This window comes from Triticum dicoccoides, chromosome 2B (genome assembly GCF_002162155.2).
Source record: "Triticum dicoccoides isolate Atlit2015 ecotype Zavitan chromosome 2B, WEW_v2.0, whole genome shotgun sequence".
In the NCBI taxonomy this organism is placed as follows: domain Eukaryota; kingdom Viridiplantae; phylum Streptophyta; class Magnoliopsida; order Poales; family Poaceae; genus Triticum; species Triticum dicoccoides.
Genome location: NC_041383.1, coordinates 15,620,892 through 15,638,035, shown reverse-complemented (window position 1 = coordinate 15,638,035; position 17,144 = coordinate 15,620,892). Strand labels below are relative to the sequence as shown.

At 45.4% G+C, this 17,144-nt stretch overlaps 1 protein-coding gene across 3 annotated transcripts; it reads right to left on the bottom strand.

Moving 5' to 3' along the window:
• Positions 1-14,334: 14,334 nt before the first annotated feature.
• LOC119366844 (putative receptor-like protein kinase At4g00960) lies at positions 14,335-16,848 on the bottom strand. Of its 3 annotated transcripts, none has more exons than XM_037632546.1 (7): positions 16,759-16,848; positions 16,507-16,674; positions 16,167-16,422; positions 15,796-16,024; positions 15,460-15,610; positions 15,090-15,320; positions 14,335-14,946 (listed from the first exon to the last, which is right to left on the bottom strand). In XM_037632546.1, the coding sequence occupies exons 2-7, from the start codon at positions 16,618-16,620 to the stop codon at positions 14,539-14,541; spliced, it is 1,389 nt and encodes a 462-aa protein (XP_037488443.1). In that variant the 5' UTR covers positions 16,621-16,674; positions 16,759-16,848; the 3' UTR covers positions 14,335-14,538. The 3 variants fall into 3 exon arrangements, with proteins under 3 accessions (XP_037488443.1, XP_037488445.1, XP_037488444.1); XM_037632548.1 differs by having other exon boundaries at positions 16,507-16,635; positions 16,759-16,820; XM_037632547.1 differs by lacking the exon at positions 16,759-16,848 and having other exon boundaries at positions 16,507-16,720.
• Between the last annotated feature and the right edge of the window lie 296 nt (positions 16,849-17,144).

Here is a 17,144-nt window from a genome sequence, read left to right as displayed (position 1 = left end):
CGAAGTAGGTGGCGACGGATTGGTTCCCCATCTGCGCGTTGATGAGGGCCGTGCGGATGTCGTTGTTCACCCGGCTGAGGGACTGAGACAAGAACATGCCCGCCAGAGCAGCCCAGAGCGCGAGTGGCGTGGTGATCGCGGTCACCTGCACGAGCACTTCCTTGGACAGGTTGTTGATCAAGTAACCAAGGACCTGCTGGTCCTCCCGCACCCAGATTCGGTGGAGAGGGTTGGGCTCCGATGACTCCTTTCCGTCTTTGTCCTTGCTGACAAGGAGTCGGGCCGGCTCGAGTGTGGTGCCATCGGCATAGCCCAAGACACCGGCGCCCCGCAGCTGCGGCACGATCTGGGCACGCCACAGAACATAGTTCGTGCGGGTAAGCTTCTCCGTGACCTGTTGGTTGAGGTTTGGATGGGAGGAACCAGAGGAAGACATGGCTAGGGCACTAATGGAGATGAGCTAGGCTAGATGAGATTGGAAGAGGAGGCTCTGTATACCATGTGCGATGAGAGGAAACGTCTTACCTCGATGTGAGAGGACGTGTTCCATGTTATAGGCAGGGGCGCAGGATCCCTGATAGCGCATACATGCGGTTGAGAGAGAATCGGGAGTACAACTTGGAGGGGAAGAATAGGAGAGATATGGCTAAGCTAGTTACAACAGAAAAGAGCTAACAGCCCGGCCTAACAACCTCTCTACGTATCTATGTTGATCTCCATGAAAATACACAAGTCCTGCACATATACACCTTGTTTGACATAACTAATAAGAAGCGTCCATTATGTAAGTGTGACAAGTTCCTACTTTTAAGGCAAGAAACAATCAATATATCCTCCCCACATGTTCTCTTCTCTTTACCTATGTCTTACCTTGCTTCCATGCTACCTGCTTATCTTTAGCAAAATACTTATACCATTGTGATTTTTGGTCCACAATATGTGAGTTAGCACACACCACACATCATATAATGGATAAATCATTATTGACTCCACTCTTTTATGCATTGCTTATTAGAGGTTCACAAGAGGGAAATGAGTAATTTACTTAGTCATTCGAGCGGCAATTACCACTACATCTGTAGATTCAGGCGCATGCCAATGACACATCCTGAACTCATGATGGTACTTTGATTTACCAAGCTGCTCAATTTCATGAGCTGCGATATCTTCTCCTCTATTAATCTTTTTAATCACTATAAGCTGCATACTTGGCAGTGACTTGTGCTCTTTAGTATCATATAACAGACAACAGTAGTAGAAATATTGGTTTTTTTTATTGCCTCAGGGTTGCCGCATGTCCAGATATACACTTTCCGCTTTATAAATGTTAAAAAACTTGAAGGGGTACAATGAAAAGACTCTGAAGTAAAATAGGTGGGCAGCCATTGAGGTTGGCCTACCTAGCTAAGAGTCATTCACTGAGTTGTGTTGCTGTTTCGTATTCTTTCTTTCCATATTTCTCTTCTTACTCATCTATAATACCTAAATAGTTCATCCCCACTATCTTATTTCTTTTGACATGCAGCCTATCCACATCAGCAAGTGAGCCACATCATCGTTCTACTACTGGCTTACATGAGGGACCAATCAAGCACAAGCTGCCACATCAGCACTGCATAGAGAAAAAAAGTTTAATGCCACGCCTGGTTCCACTCGCGTAAATGCTCTATATGTTCGTTTCCCCTCCCTTCTTTCAGTAATAACCGACGAGTCACTAGTAGAAAAAGAGGCTTCCGTCCAGCCCCATTAGTCGCGAAACTGTAGGAACCGCGACTAATGAAGTCTTTAGTCGCGGTTCGGCAGACGAACCGCGACCAAAGGCTTGGGCCAGGGCGCTCGGTGGCCAGCTGGTGCACGTGAGGGGCTTTAGTCGCGGTTGGGCAGGCCAACCGCGACTAAAGGTGCCCAAAGTCCTTTAGTCGCGGTTGGCCTGGCCAACCGCGACTAAAGCTCCTCCCCTATATATACCAGTTCAGCGCACTCACTTAGCCATTTGGTGCCACTTCTCTTCACAAGGGGGTGTAGGTTTGCTTTTGGTTCCTCTTATGCACACAAGGTGTTTGATGAAATGCCCAACAGCGTGAAACAAACATGATATGAAGTGTTGGAGCCACACTTGAGGTTCCTCCTCGATCGCGGTTAGCAACTTGAACCTTTCATGCATGTGTGTCATTGATAAAATATGCATGTGTGTTGTTCATTGTTTAATTTCTATTGTTTATAGCTAGTTACTTTAACAAATGCATGATGGTTAATTATATATTTTATATTATAATAATGCAGATGAATCGGCAATGGATGTACGGTAACCGACTCTCCCGCGAGTTCACTACGGGTTTGAAAGATTTCCTCATAGTGGCTAATGCGAACAAGCAGAAGGGTTTTGTTATCTGTCCATGTGTTGACTGTAAGAATCAGAAGGGTTACTCTTCCTCAAGAGAAGTTCACCTGCACCTGCTTCGGCACGGCTTCATGCCAAGCTATAATTGTTGGACCAAGCATGGAGAAAGAGGGGTTATAATGGAAGAAGATGAAGAAGGGGATGATTTCATCGATGAAAGCTATCTTGCTCATTTCGGTGATACTTTCATGGAGGATGCTGAAGGTGAAGGGGAAGGTGAAGGGGCAGGTGAAGGGGAAGGTGAAGGGGAAGGTGAAGGTGAAGGTGAAGAAGAGGCACGTGATGAGACCGTTGATGATCTTGGTTGGACCATTGCTGATGCATGGAGACGCTGCGAAACTGAAAAGGAGAGGGAGAATTTGGATCGCATGTTAGAGGATCACAGAAAGTCGTTGTACCCTGGATGCGATGATGGTCTGAAAAAGCTGGGCTGCACACTGGATTTGCTGAAATGGAAGGCACAGGCAGGCGTAGCTGACTCGGCATTTGAAAACTTGCTGAAAATGTTGAAGAATATGTTTCCAAAGAATAACGAGTTGCCCGCCAGTACGTACGAAGCAAAGAAGGTTGTCTGCCCTCTAGGTTTAGAGGTTCTGAAGATACATGCATGCATCAACGACTGCATCCTCTACCGCGGTGAATACGAGAATTTGAATGAATGCCCGGTATGCACTGCATTGCGTTATAAGATCAGAGGCGATGACCCTGGTGACGATGTTGAGGGCGGGAAACCCAGGAAGAGGGTTCCCGCCAAGGTAATGTGGTATGCTCCTATAATACCACGGTTGAAACGTCTGTTCAGGAACAAAGAGCATGCCAAGTTGTTGCGATGGCACAAAGAGGACCGTAAGTCGGACGGGGAGTTGAGACACACCGCAGATGGAACGCAAATGGAGAAAGATCGACAGAGAGTTCAAAGATTTTGCAGCTGACGCAAGGAACATAAGATTTGGTCTAAGTACAGATGGCATGAATCCTTTTGGCGAGCAGAGCTCCAGCCATAGCACCTGGCCCGTGACTCTATGCATCTACAACCTTCCTCCTTGGTTGTGCATGAAGCGGAAGTTCATTATGATGCCAGTGCTCATCCAAGGTCCGAAGCAACCCGGCAACGACATCGATGTGTACCTAAGGCCATTAGTTGATGAACTTTTACAGCTGTGGGGCAGACCTGGTGCCCGTGTGTGGGATGAGCACAAAAAGAGGAATTTAACCTACGAGCGTTGCTTTTCGTAACCATCAACGATTGGCCTGCTCTTAGTAACCTTTCGGGACTGTCAAATAAGGGATACAATGCATGCACGCACTGCTTACATGAGACTGAAAGTGTACATTTGCCAAATTGTAAGAAGAACGTGTACCTTGGGCATCGTCGATTTCTTCCGAAAATTCATCCAGTAAGAAAGAAAGGCAAGCATTACAACGGCAAGGCAGATCACCGGCCGAAGCCTGCGGAACGCACTGGTGCTGAGGTATTTGATATGGTCAAGGATTTGAAAGTCATCTTTGGAAAGGGTCCTGGCGGACAATCAGTTCCGAAGGGAGCTGACGGGCACGCAGCCATGTGGAAGAAGAAATCTATATTCTGGGAGCTAGAATATTGGAAAGTCCTAGAAGTCCGCTTTGCAATCGACGTGATGCACGTTACGAAGAATATTTGCGTGAACCTCCTAAGCTTTTTGGGCGTGTATGGGAAGACAAATGATACAAAGGAAGCACGGCAGGACCAGCAACGTTTGAAAGACCCTGATGACCGGCATCCGGAATGGTTTCAAGGTCGTGCCAGCTACGCTCTGACCAAAGAAGAGAAGGTCATCTTTTTTGAATGCCTGAGCAGTATGAAGGTCCCGTCTGGATTCTCGTCCAATATAAAGGGAATAATAAACATGGCGGAGAAAAAGTTCCAAAACCTGAAGTCTCACGACTGCCACGTGATTATGACGCAATTGCTTCCGATTGCTTTGAGGGGGCTCCTGCCGGAAAATGTTCGAGTAGCCATTGTGAAGCTATGTGCATTCCTCAATGTAATCTCTCAGAAGGTAATCAATCCAGAAGATCTACCACGGTTCCCCCAGAACGATGACCCGTACGGTTACAGAAGTCGAAAGAGAAAGATGGATCGGGAAGCAGATGTTGTGGCGCGGTTGGCATCGGAAATGGATGTGATGAAGAAAACCGTGAGTGTACTAGTAGCCGAACGAGATGCAGCTCGGGCGCAGCATGAAGATCATCCAGCGGATCTCAGAAGCCAGCAGCGGAGAAGCAGTGTGGCTTCCACGGAGGCCCCACCGGCTGGTGCAGATGCACCGACGATCGAAATTACTGCACCTGAGCCTCTGGTGGTCGAAATTACTGCACCGGAGACTCTGGTGGTCGAAATTACTGCACCGGAGCCTCCTCGCTACCCCGTGGACGATATAAAGGAGATGAAAGAATGTCATCTGTATTATCCTATCGGGAACATGTCCGTGAAGGTAGCCATCGGCAGTGCTTTACCATGTTTACCTGGAGCACTCCACCACAACACCCCCATTCAAGATGGCTATGCTCGTGTCACGGTGGAGGACATAGTCCAAGGGTTTGAGGACCTGGAGATTGACATTGCTACACCTGAAGGGGAGAAAAGACTTGGAGATGTCAAGCGTCATTTCATTCTATGGCAAAAGAAGTTTATCAAGTTTCCAGGCGAGGCGCCAAGGACAACAAGTCCACCCCCCTACGGTGGTGGCGGTTCACCTACACCTCCGTCACGTCAGCCGACGCCCCCCAGTCCACAACGTCCGGCGGGTGATCAGACGCCGCCCCCCAGTCCTCGTCCGGCGGGTGATCAGACGCCGCCCCCCAATCCACCTCCGGCAAAGAAGCAGAAGCAGTCCTGGATTATTAACCCGGACCCTTATGTACCTAAGACCACAAAGGTACCGGAGCCATCATTGAAGCCTCTCCCCACAAGGCCTTGGGAACGTAGTGCCGAGGAAACTGCCGCGGCCGCGGCTGCTGATCATGAGAAATGGAAGGCGGACTGCAAGAAGAAAAGAGAGCCCGAGCCCAAGCCAGTATTTTCTGATGAGCAAAAGAAGTGGGCTACGTCATTTTTGAGCACACCGTCCCAAGCCGCGAAGAATCTGCCTGACGACTATGCACGTGAACTTCGTAGGCAGGCACTCATATTGAAGGAGAAGAAAGAGCGGGCGGAGAACCAGGAGAACAAAGCCTTGGAGGAGGCCGAGAAAACGGAATTAGAAAGTAAAAAAAGTGGGAAACGAGTTGCCCAGCTCGGGGAACAAAGTAAACAATCGATTGCCCCGCTTATAGTGAAAGCCGCCGGTCCGGATGACCCCGATATCATAGCAGCTGCGGCAGCACATGGATTGACTGTAATGAGTGCCAGAGAACAAGCGGCCAACTTAGGTATTACTCTTCGTGAACTGTTAGGCCTTGATGAGGCGCCAGTGAAGGAGGTAGTAATTACATATGTGAAGAATGGGCCTCTCGTCGAGCCTGCGCAGGAACAGGATCTACCTCCACAAATGAAAGGTCTGCTGAAATGGTACAAGGGTTACATAAAAAATAAAAACGCCAAAGAATATATTTATGCGGAAGTTAGATATGAGCATCACTTCAAACATTACTATGTACAAATTCATCTGAGTGAATTGTTTCAGCTTTTCAATCTGCGCGAGCTCGACAAATCTATCATCAGTTGCTACGTTCTGTAAGTGATTTATTTCTACCCCATCTCGTTCATATTGCCTGCACTATATATATGTCCTAACTATATTGTTGTGTCCGCTATTATACATGCAGAATGAAGATTAAGGAATGCAGAGTAAGGAACATCCATAATGTTGGGTTCATTGACCCACACATCGTTAATGGATATGTGTTGGAGCATCACCCCGCCGACATGGAGGCAGACCTGTGGCAGTTTCTTACAAAGCAGGAACTCAAAAGTGATATTCTATTTCCTTACCATTTTGGGTGAGTGTTTCTGTCTTGAGCACATTCTCTTTTGTTTACTCCATGCATGGTATGTGGCCGGCTAATCGATGAGTTATGCATGACGTACTGTGCATGTATCGTGTCCGCGGGTTCCACTGGATTCTGCTAGTAATTAAAGTTGACACCTCAGAATGTCTCGTCCACGACTCTCTGAATAAGGATCCAAAGCTTTGGGTCGACATGAGAAGAATGCTGCAGAAGTAATTATTTTCATTCATTTGCGCTCTATATCGATCGGCCTATTTCGTTCATTTCCTAATATCAAGTAACTAATAACTCTCTTGTTCATTTAATTTTCTTTGCCTCGTAGGGTTTGGAGACGGTTCGTAGATACAAAGGTCGGTGAATTCAAAAAAGAGCTAGAATTCAAAAGGGCAAAGGCTAAGAATGGTGAGGATATTCAGCCAGCGGGGACCAATCTATGTGCATACTATGTCTGTGAGATGATCCGGAGATACACCTCTGAGCGGGTTCCGAGTGATACCAATGCTCAGAGGAATAACCTCCGGATGATGCTTAGTCCAGAAGCCCGCTTCCGACCACTTCAAGAGGAACTAGCTGGATGGTTCAGGAGGGAAGTCCTCCATCCTAAAGGAGAACACCATTACGAGGACGTAGAACTTTATATGCATTAAATTATGTATGGAAACTTGTTCAAAATTGTATATGGTCATCCGATGATATTGAATATATATTGTATATTCCTCTTGAATTCTTTTTGGTTCTAATTTCAAATTTGTTTGAAATTGTACATTCATATGCATGTATGTAGTACCGTAGAATATGTGAAACTCCTTCAAAATTAAAATAAAGCATAAAAGAAATAAAACAATACATATTAAACAGAAAACAGGTTTAGGGGGGGGGGGCTAAAACCCTAAACCTGCGGCGGCCTTTAGTCGCGGTTGGCCAGAAGAACCGCGACTAAAGGTCCTCCGCCCCGACGGCCACCTGGCGCCCACGTGGACGGGCCTTTAGTCGCGGTTCTTAAGCAACCGCGACTAAAGGGTGGGGCCTTTAGTCGCGCCCGTTCGGTCGCGGTTGCGCAACCGCGACTAATGGCAGTTGCGAACCGCGACCAAAGGCCCTTTTTCCACCAGTGAGTAGAGAGAAGGCAGGCGACCGAGGAGTCCCTTTGGCGAATCCATCAGTCCCCTCCGCTTCCCACGGCTGTTCCTTTCTTCTTCCTCCCCTCCGTATGGCTTTTGGTGTTTCCCAATCTCAGGCATTTTCTCTAATTAAATCCCCACCCTGCTTCTTTTCCATGAGGAATTGAGCCCTCCAGATGGGAATCAGATCCGGCTGTCCGGCAGCATCTGCCGGTCGGGTGCAGCAGTTGGAACTTTGATCGAAGTGGCATCACCAGGCAGAGAAAAAACAGGCAGATCTCATGGGCGGACAGGGCGCACGAGGAAGCTGGCGCTGCTCCACGGGAGGACGAAGCTGCCCCGACACTCAATTCCCGGAGGACGAGGCCAGCAGGCGGGAAGGCCGACGGCGACGCTGACCGAGGACCAGCGGGAGGTTGGAGAAGGGGCCATGGCTTCCATTAAAAGAACCATGGAAGGTCGCACACTCCTCCACCTCCAACACTGGCTAGCAGGGAGGTATTTTTCTGAACTAAATCAATCAGTTATTGTTATAGATGCTAACAGGCATTTCAAAAACGTCCGAGCGATTTACAATATCATTAAAAAGCACCATGGAACAAGGTCGCACACTCCTCCTGTCCTCCACCTCCAACACTGGCTACTAGGGAAGTATTTTTCTGAACTAAATCAGTCAGTTAATGTTATTGATGCTCACAGACATTTGAAAAACGTCGGAGCGATTTACAATATCAGTATGATTTATTTGTCTCACTATCATTACCAGTTTTTGTTTCCCTGCAGGTCTTATGTATTTTTGTAGCATTATGGGATCACCATTGGTTCCGTTGTCCGGGTGTTTCTCTTGCACTGTTGCTTCATGGCTTTGTTTCTTCTGCACCAAATGCTGATCTATGTGCAGGGAAGATGACTTCTTCATATGATATTTTCCTTTTTTGATGACATTGCATACTCACGCTACGTGCAGATTAGTCAAGGGCAAAAAATAATAATTAAGTACTGCAGTTTTTTTTCTTTGTCATGCTCATGTCAACATAGATATTAGCATCAGATTGTTTTATATACATTCATGTTTACCTGTTGGATAATAGGAACAGTAGTGCTGACACATTATTATTTTGTGTTCTGGACTTCTGGTAGATCTTTACTAGCATGCAGACTGTCTATTCTTGGTTGCAGCTCATCCGTGGTGGGCTGCAGCTATACCAACCCTTGACATGAAGTCTCCGCACTGCTTGGTTTTCTCTCTTACTGGATCACGAACTGCTTTGTGTTGTCATCGCTTCACTTGAATTTGACGATCCAACGAACCGTCAGCACTGACAATGAAGCCCTTTAACATTATGAATCATTTATGGAGCAACTAGGTTCTGCTAAGCAATCTCATCTTTTCCGGTTTGGTAGAATGGTAATAATATATAAACCATTCTCTGTCTTTCCTTCTTCTGTGTTTTAGATGTTTGTTGATTTTTGAATAATATGATGCACCCAAGTGCTTTTGGCCCTTTGGGAGAACATCCACTATTTCATCTGTATTTTGTTGTTTATGAACATATTCAATTGTTTTTTTGAAAGAATTTTCAATTGTTTTAATGATCTAGCACTTCTACGAAGTGATATGATGATCACTTACTTTTTAGTTTTGCAGAAGAGGTGCACAGGGAAATACATTCTTGCAGTCTTATAGCAGGTCTGTCTTTTCCACAAGTTACATACTACTCCTTTTCCATCCCCCTATCTCAGTTTTATTTTACATTCTTAATTTTCGAGGAGGCATATATTTTACTTTTAGGATATGTTGTTGGTTGTAGCACTTCCTGCCTCCTTATTATGCTTATCATTTCCTTGATATATTAAAAATTAAGATCCAACAAATGTTTGGATTCGCTGGATGTTGAAAGGAAGAATAAACAGTCAAATTCACTGGAATTTTTTTGAGAGAAGTCAAATTCACCGGATGCATATGTCATGGTTGACCAGACATAGAATTGGTATGGTCCACTACTCGCTCGCTATTTGCATGAATGTCTATACACTTACATAATGCATGGTATTGGTAGAAATTGAGCTACAATAGTTTACTTATCTGTTTCCTTCTGGAAATCTAGAGGAAAAAGATTAAAGAAGTAAATATGTGATTTTCTGAACGTATATGACTGAGCAACAACTCTTCACCTTCATGTTCGTTATACCAGTCTATATGTATCTCTAAATTGATAAAAGCACTTTTAGAATATTCCATTGACGTGAACAATCTATTTCCTAATATGTTTGTGCACAAGTTTGCCCAGGAATGTCACAGATAGGTTTATTCTCCATATCTATGTTGAGTTTGTCCACAACAGTTATCACCTTCAGAGATTTGCACTACTATTTGTATTTTTATTGATCTTTCTTCACACAAGCATTCACTGAAGTATTGTGATCAGTCGGAAGTACAATTAATCCATTAGTGTGTTATATGCATGTAAATGATACATCCGTGAATGCATTGTATCATCTACCATTTTATGGTACTATAGGGTGCCGATATTTCCACTAAACATGTTTTTTGTCCAAGTGCAACTCATTGTTCTTACTTAATTATTTGTAAAGAACATAACATATTTGCTTCAGCGTGACAATCTTTCCTATTAGCTTCCAAATAATTCATCAATTTTATCCATGCATACATCCCGCAGCAACGCGCGGGGTATTATCTAGTTACGAAAAAGGGTTTCCCCCCGCTTTATATTACAACATCAGTGTTAAATAGCATGATGATTGTGGGAAGACCTGTATAACTTTTTTGTTCTCCAAATGTTGCTCATGCTACAGATGAAGGTACCTTTTCTGAGATTCAAACCCAACAGATAAGATAACTAAATTTTGCTTAGTTTTTTAGTGAGTCACGATACTGTAATGTTCAATATTACAGACCTGTTCTCTAGGCATGACCCTCACAGGGGGCGGCCCGAGCGAACCCTAGCCGCCGCCGCCCCGTCCCTCGCATCTGCAGCCCGCAGCCTGGCCGCTGCCGGAGGAGGCCAACGGGCGAAACCCGCCTCGGAGAACGGCAGCCGCAGGGCACTCTTCTCCTCGCGGCGGCGCATTGCCCTGGACGGCATGGCGGCAGAAGCCAGCGCGGTGGATCCGGCGGTGAACCTCTCGTCAGTGCGGCTTACCGAGGTCGCGCGCGAGGGATTTAGGTCGTCTGGATCGATCTCGCGTTGGCGCCTTCGTCTTCAGCCGGCGCGGTCAGGGCGGCGACCTTGGCATGCGGTGGCAGCCGTTTCCCCCATGGCCGATGGGTTGAGTCGTTGGCTTGCCTGGCCGGGTGTTGGGTGGCGGCGGTTGTTGCGGATCTGGCGTCCTGGCCAGATCCGTCGTGGTTCGGCTATGGCCGGCCGGCGGTACATGATGGGGCCGGGGTGGGGCAGCCGGAGGTCCTCAACCGGCTTTCCGGTGGCACCATACGTCTATATTGCGAGGGTTTGCTCGGATCCAGTCAGCGGCAAGATCGTGGTGGCGCTACCTCTGGTGAAAATCGTGCCGATTTCGGTCATGGCGGACGATGACGGCGTCTTCGACGCCCCCCGTTGAGGCATCGTTGTTGCAAACTACGTTAACATGATCGGGATGTTCCGGGGGAAACCCTAGATCTAAGTCTATCAGATCGGACGATGACAACACTTCGATGGTGTGCTCCCTCCTGAGGTCATCGTTTTGGAGTAGGAGCTGGCTGGAGGGGACGAGGAGGAGCGGAGTTTCATCTACTGTAAGGCCGACGACGGATCCCAGCGGCATGGCGCTGCGGAGTTTCGGCGACGTGCGCGTGTGGATGGACTCGCGCAGGAGGACGACGATGTCTGATGTCATGGTGGCATCGATGGCAGAGAGACCAGGCACGGTAGATGCAACAGTACATCTCTGAAGATGGATTAGTGGCAGGTGGCTGCGGCGGCCTCATACCCGGCAGGTGTCCTGGTTGAGGAGTGCGCCGGACTGGTGGGTGCCCCATACCCGGCAGACGTCCTAGTTGGGACCTCAGGTCTGAGATGTTAGGTTTGGCTGCGAGGTCTATTTGGTATTAGGCCCAGACTATCAGTATCCCTACATCAACTGGATAGGAGTAGCGACAGATGTTGCCTAGACGGTGGCTTTAGTCTTATTGTTGTATGACTTTATAAGGTCTTATGTGAATAATTAAGAAAGTGACTGCATGCATCGTCCAGATGCAGAGGCCGGGGTCCTCCTCCATTTCTAAAAGAAAAATAAATTGACCATCTCATGTAACAGATACTCGAGCCTTCCTGATTGAAGGATCTTTGCATTGGCCGCTTGTTTGGATTATGTCTTCCGTACTTCCCAAAGACAGTAATCAGCAGTTTGAGGACAATGTTCGTGGCAGCTATTTTTTCTTAACAATCTTGTAGCACCTAATCAAAGACTGCATCTATAATACCAAATAGTTCATCCCCACTAACCTATTTCTCTTGACATGCAACCTATCCACATCAGCAATCAGCATGCAGCCATCCACCTCAGCTAATCTGCCACGTCATTAAGTTTTTTTTCTTACGTTTACAGACTACAGAGGATCCCACAGCAGCCGCAAGATACTAGCTTCCGCAACGCATCGCTATGCCGTGGTCACCGAAGCGACGAGTCATTTACTATTCAGCCTAATATAACTGACGAGCAGTCGAGAAGCACATACGCTTCGTATCCATTCGTATTACCATCACCTCTCCACCACATCTTTAACTGATCCTCCTATTGTAATCGGCATCTAACACGGCTGTTTGGATATGCAGGTCCCTTCGAGCTCCCGTGCGCCCAACCTCATCACAATACGCATGGATGCCGCCGCTGCACGCCTGCTGCGCGTCGCCGGCACCCACAACGCCTCCCAGGTGCCCCGCATCGGCTTCGCCTGACCACGGAGCAGCGCCTGGAGTCCTGGACAGCGCCAGCGCTCCTCGGTGCCACGCATCGGTTTCTTCCGGCCATCCACTTCTGACGGCCAGCATCGGCTTCGGCCGGCAGCGGATGCCCTCCACAGTCCACACCCACCCCGCGCCGGTCACATCTCCTCCATGGATCTTGCTGCTACTCGTCGTACAGCCCCTCCTTCGTTTGCTTGAGCGTGGCATATACAGTGTATTGTAGGTATAAAATCTGCCTGAGTGATTCACGGCTGGTCTCACTGCTCCCCACTGCAAGAGATTAAGGTGAGGTTATTCTGTTCAAACTGATTAAAATTGTATACCTGATTTCCTGCCCACATTTTTACAAGTAAGAAACCGTTGATTTGGGATCCATCTCGATGGCACATAAGATAAATCATCTCACCCTACCAAGATTAAGTACCCCGTGCCATTATATTGTTCTTCCGTACTGAACTGATTTTGCCTACATTTGTCCATTTGTAGTTTTATCTGTTCCATGCTTTCCATGGCAGCCTCTATTCCCAGAACGTTTGTAGTTTCTAGACATAGTTTTTATTCTGCAAATCATTTTTCTGTCAATGTTTCTATAGCAAGAACATGCCGTTTCAACTAATTAATTTGGTATCTCTAAAGCTTTAGTACCCATCCTGCTTACTGAATGGCTTCAAATCCAAACAAGCTTTGAAGCCCTGGATCCAAAGCAGCCACACAATTTGTCGTTTCTGTATTAAGCATTCGATAGCAAAGGTGATGCTATCTTCTATTTTTAATTACTGATGTGTTCTGAACATATTCTGGAATAATCAGAATACATTGATTTTGCAGGTTACTTTTGTCTAGATCACGGGGTAAAAAAGCTTTTGTATGGATTAATTCTCTTCCAATCATTCTCATGTTTAATGTTGTGAGTTACTTCCACATATATGCACACCCGAGAGTGTTGACAAGTATAGGTCTGAACAGTTGAAGGAAAATGATACAAAAATAGTTGAAGGAAGGTCAACCTATTTTCCATCCAATTCTTATTAGTCTTCCATGGAACTAAAAATATTACTATGAAACAAGATACATATTGTTTGAAAGTTGCCAAAATTCCAGTGGATAAACATTAGGACTCATTACTCCTTATGTTTGCTAACCTCTATCTTAAATATTTTTCCTTGTGAGTTTTATATTTTTATCTATGATGAACTTTGGTGGTTGCGCTCTCGACTGCGAATTTCCCTATCTATAGAAGTAAGAACATACCCTCCTTTAATTATCCTTACAAATTGTCTATGATTCCTATGAATTGCTTCCATTTTACACTTTTAATGTAATTATGTTCAGCTTTGCGAAATCAGTAAGATTTACTTCACCATTCTCTCTTCATTGTTATATTTGTTCGGTCTACATACATGCTGTTGTTTTGTAACAAGTTATCCTGACTTGCCAAACCATGAATATTACAGACTTGCAATATTAACTAAGTAGAATATTGAATGCATAATATGCTTATGGACTGTCATGTTCAATTATTGACCAAAAGTTCATCACCGTGGTAAGTTTAAAAGCTTTCTCCCTTGATTGGTCTTGCCTTATTAAGTCAAAATTGTATCACCATTTTGTTTCATCATGAAACTTATTTTTCATGCTAATTGTTGTACAACATTGCCTTCACTAACTGTAGCAGGCTTTCGTTTTTATATGCAGAAATAACGGTACAAACTGAAATGGCATGTTATGTTCTGACTCTCATCAACCCTTGCACACTTTTTTTTTCACTTTTCAAGTGCCAACACTCTGTTTCTATTAATGGAGGTGATTGTTTGTTGTCTTCGCCCAATGAAGATAAACAATGAGCTACGATGTGGGCAACTAAGAAGAATCATTACCACCTCTGAACCAAATCTCCAATGCCAAATTATTTATATTTCATTTGTCTAACATGTCCCACGCTACACTTACCGCAACAACGTGCGGGGTATCATCTAGTTATCAAAGAAGAAAGTATGAAATAGAACACAGAGAACACCTTCTAGCAAACAACTCAAGTTTTTTTTTCATTTTTTTTTTTTGGATTTTAACAACCTCAAGGAGTTCTTGGTGGATGAGACTATTGGTCCAGTGCAACATAAACGATCGGCAGCTTCACCACATCAACCACCTGATTCGCCATGGCCGTCTTGAACAATTCTTGATAATCAATCTCACCATCTTTTGATGCCAAGTCTTGGGTGACGCTGACGCTCTCCACAAGGAGCATGTCGTGGCACCTCATGTTGAGCGGCCCCGGCTCTTGCATTTGCAGCGTCAAGATGACATAACGCCAGGAGCACGGTTGCATGGTCCCTTGGCTTGGCCGCACGCGGTACTTGTCCTGGTTAATCTTTATGTTGAATGCGATGAAGCCGTTTGTCTTGTTGATTAGCTGCAGGCAGCATGACGTCTCCTTCCTGGCCTCCAAGACGAACCGCAGCTGCAGGGTTGGATCCACCGATAGAACATTGGTATCACAGCTTCTCTGCAAGGAGGAAGAGATTAGCATGGCCGGACCTAAAGTAAAAACCAAATAGAAAAACTATTACCTGAATAGACAAAGAAAAATGGAAGTCTAACAGGCGAAAGAGTATTGCAAACCAGAGCATCGCAAAAGAAAGTGCATACCTGGACAGTTAGATCTTTTGACTCAGGAGAAGGTGCTGACATCATTTTCTCAATATCAGCTTCTAGTTCCTCCACTTCACGGACAATATCCTGGATAGTAGGCCTTTTCTTTCGGTCAGTGTCCACACATTTTAGAGCTATTTCAACGCATTTACGCACTCGAAGTGTGTCCATCTCGTATGACGAATCCCGCGACACTGCCTGCAACCTTTCCTTCCAGTTTTCACTTACCTGCATGTGAAATGTAAATCAAGAAAGTACCTTTTTTTTTTGCAAAACTACGTAAGTAATGCACATTTATATGCAACACGATGCGGAAAAGACGTATGTTATTGTTGATGGTATCGATACATATTGAATTTTGTCTTACGAGGTCAATGAACTGTTTGGGTGGCGTTTTAGAACAACGGAAGAAGCCCTTATTCCCTGCCATCATCCTTAGTATTATAACTCCCAGACTGAAGACGTCAAACTTCTTTGATATATGGCCACCATCAATGTATTCTGGTGGCATATACCCACTGCATGATAGCATAAGCATAAATGTTAATGACAAATCGATAGAACAGTTAGTGCGAATGCATATAAATGTTCAGTTTACAAATATAGAAACGTAAATGTAGCATCTAGCTTAACTAGAACGTGTTCCTTTTGAGCCTCCAGCTAAATAAACTGTGCCCCTTTTCGTTAAAAAAAGGATACTTACTTTGTTCCTTTGAGCATCTCTGTTTTATGTGTTTCAGTGGAAGCAACAAGTTTTGACAAGCCAAGATCTCCAATTTTGGGCATCATGCTCTTATCCAGCAATATATTACCGGGTTTTAAGTCCAAGTGGTAAATTGGTTTCGCCTGCACACTATGAAGGTGGTTTAAGCCGTCACAGGTGCCTTTAATAATGTCGTAACATGTAGACCAGCCAAGCCCACAAGGTTCATCTGCAATTAAGACAAGAACAAAAGGAAAACAGAACAGATGAATTGGCGTGTTCGATGAGTAAGCCACTCAATTATTTAGCTTGGTAATGGGAACGATTATGTAGAGCCAGCCCATTGTCAGTAGTAATATCTTAAAATTTACCTGTAATATGTTTATCGAGGCTTCCTCCCTCCATATATTCAAAGCAGATGACTCGCTCCGTCGTTCTCGCGAAAACGAGCTCCTTATTGTGCTCGATGTATTTATTCCGTGATTCATAGCAGTACCCAATCAACTGTACGACATTCTTGTGGCGGATCTTGATAAGGTTACGGACTTCATTATGGAATTGCTTGTCATCAAGTCCTTGAAAGGGATGAAGTTTCTTCACGGCAATCTCTTTCCCCTTATGCTCCGCCTGTTTAAAAGAACTCGTTAGCAATTAGCATGATGGTCGGCCTTGTAGGGTTGATACAATACAAAGTGCATGCATTATCCATACCTTGTAAACATCTCCGTACCCGCCGCTGCCAACTATTCTATCATCTGCAAAATTGTCTGTGATGCTTTCAATCAGATGGAGTTTGAAATCCTCCATGCCGTGGTAGTCCCCCATCAAGGCCTATTGGACCTGAGAAGAAATACTTGATGGAATCTAGTGTTTCAACTTCTTCACAAAGAGGAAAGACCGAGAGTGTTGAAATCATTGGTAGAAGAAGCAACGAATTAAGCAATACGGAGTAGTGCAACTGACCTGGAGAAGGAAGGAATGGAAGGCGATGATGGAGCGGTGTCGTTTGCTCGTCGGAGGCCAAGATGAGGAGGATACCATCCATCCAGCACAAGCTTGCAACCTTTTAAAGGAGAGTACTATGGCTTGCAGGTAAACGCGTTGCTGGTAGCACAGACAGACAAGAAAGATCAAAGCAAAGCACGTTGACTTGACTCCACTCTCTTGTATACTTTTTCTTCTCCGCGGGGAATCTCATACAAGTACATAGTAGAATAAAGAGGGGTTCGCTGGGGAAAGCGTGTGATGTTGACATCTCTATCTTCTTCTTTTTTGATAAAATGCCGACATCTCTATCTAGTCTAGGTAATATCTGGAGGAGGCAACGCGTTTTCCGGCGTCCAAAGGGA

Excerpts from the sequence above, each read along its gene's own strand:
- LOC119366844 (XM_037632546.1), bottom strand. The coding sequence starts at position 16,620 with ATGGGGGACTACCACGGCATGGAGGATTTCAAACTCCATCTGATTGAA. Across the intron at positions 16,423-16,506 it reads GGTACGGAGATGTTTACAAG|GCGGAGCATAAGGGGAAAGA; the intron begins GTATGGATAATG and ends TCTTTTAAACAG. Across the intron at positions 14,947-15,089 it reads CAAAAGATCTAACTGTCCAG|AGAAGCTGTGATACCAATGT; the intron begins GTATGCACTTTC and ends TCCTCCTTGCAG.